The following is a 1,653-nucleotide window of genomic DNA, read 5'->3' as shown; positions in this document are numbered from 1 at the left end:
GCGTGACCTTGGGGGGTGGGGGCCTCCGGGGGAGATGACTCTAGGGGGAGATGACTCTAGGGGGAGATGACTCTAGGGGGAGGTGACTCCAGGGGGAGGTGACTCTAGGGGGAGATGACTCCAGGGGGAGATGACTCTAGGGGGAGATGACTCCAGGTGGAGATGACTCTAGGTGGAGATGACTCTAGGTGGAGATGACTCCAGGTGGAGATGACTCCAGGTGGAGATGACTCTAGGGGGAGATGATTCCAGGACCAGGCAACGTGGCACTGGATGGGGCAACAGTTGTAGTATGGGGGAGGGGCAGTAGTATATAGCGCTCACCTTCCAATCAGTGTCGGCTGCAGAGAGGAAAGTGTCCGCTGATTCCTGAAATCACAACAAAGTATGTTTAGATACTGCAGAGTATTCCTCCTAGTATTATACTGTGAGGGTGGAGGAAGGGAGGTCTGCAGGTAGGTGTAGGTAAGTGAGGGTGGAGGAAGGGAGACCTGTAGGTGGGTGGAGGTAAGTGAGGGTGGAGGAAGGGAGACCTGTAGGTGGGTGTAGGTAAGTGAGGGTGGAGGAAGGGAGACCTGTAGGTGGGTGGAGGTAAGTGAGGGTGAAGGAAGGGAGGTCTGTAGGTGGGTGTAGGTAAGTGAGGGTGGAAGAAGGGAGACCTGTAGGTGGGTGGAGGTAAGTGAGGGTGGAGGAAGGGAGACCTGTAGGTGGGTGGAGGTAAGTGAGGGTGAAGGAAGGGAGACCTGTAGGTGGGTGTAGGTAAGTGAGGGTGGAGGAAGGGAGGTCTGCAGGTAGGTGTAGGTAAGTGGTGCAGCAGGCGCACAGTCTCGGTGACACTCACCATCTCGGTGTCTTGCCCTCTCAGAAGGGGTTTCTCTTCAGGAAAGCGAACTTCACTCATTCCCGTAATACTGAGCTCCGGCAGAAGCAAACCTGCAGAATACCACAGAATGTATCACCACCAATATCTACCCCCCTACCTACCTTCCAGACAATATCTACCCCCCTACATACCTTCCAGACAATATCTACCCCCCTACCTACCTTCCAGACAATATCTACCCCCCTACCTACCTTCCAGACAATATCTACCCCCCTACATACCTTCCAGACAATATCTACCCCTCTACCTACCTTCCAGACAATATCCACCCCCCTACCTACCTTCCAGACAATATCTACCCCCCTTCCTACCTTCCAGACAATATCTACCCATCTACCTCCCCTCCTGTCTTGCCCTCTCAGAAGGGGTTTCTCTTCAGGAAAGCGAACTTCACTCATTCCCGTAATACTGAGCTCCGGCAGAAGCAAACCTGCAGAATACCACAGAATGTATCACCACCAATATCTACCCCCCTACCTACCTTCCAGACAATATCTACCCCCCTACATACCTTCCAGACAATATCTACCCCCCTACCTACCTTCCAGACAATATATACCCCTCTACCTACCTTCCAGACAATATCTACCCCTCTACCTACCTTCCAGACAATATCTACCCCCTACCTACCTTCCAGACAATATCTACCTCCCTTCCTACCTTCCAGACAATGTCTGTCTATCAAACCAGCAGATACAGTCCCCTCTAAATAATTATTCCACTGTTACCAGGGGTGGTGATGAGATGTCTCGGTATAGATGGTCGGGGTG

At 52.5% G+C, this 1,653-nt stretch overlaps 1 protein-coding gene across 1 annotated transcript in view; it reads right to left on the bottom strand.

The window, feature by feature from the left end:
- Positions 1–955, bottom strand: part of NDRG4 (NDRG family member 4) — a 35,324-nt gene extending 34,369 nt beyond the window's left edge. Inside the window, exons 1-2 of the mRNA XM_018575234.1 lie at positions 842–955; positions 325–369 (exon numbers count right to left, since the gene is read on the bottom strand). Of these exons, the coding sequence (XP_018430736.1) occupies positions 325–369; positions 842–901 (105 nt within the window). The 5' untranslated portion in view covers positions 902–955. The remainder of the gene's footprint in view (positions 1–324; positions 370–841) is intronic.
- Between the last annotated feature and the right edge of the window lie 698 nt (positions 956–1,653).

This window comes from Nanorana parkeri, unplaced genomic scaffold (genome assembly GCF_000935625.1).
Source record: "Nanorana parkeri isolate BGI_ZX_2015 unplaced genomic scaffold, ASM93562v1 scaffold3669, whole genome shotgun sequence".
Classification (NCBI taxonomy): domain Eukaryota; kingdom Metazoa; phylum Chordata; class Amphibia; order Anura; family Dicroglossidae; genus Nanorana; species Nanorana parkeri.
This window is presented reverse-complemented; position numbering and strand designations above follow the sequence as displayed.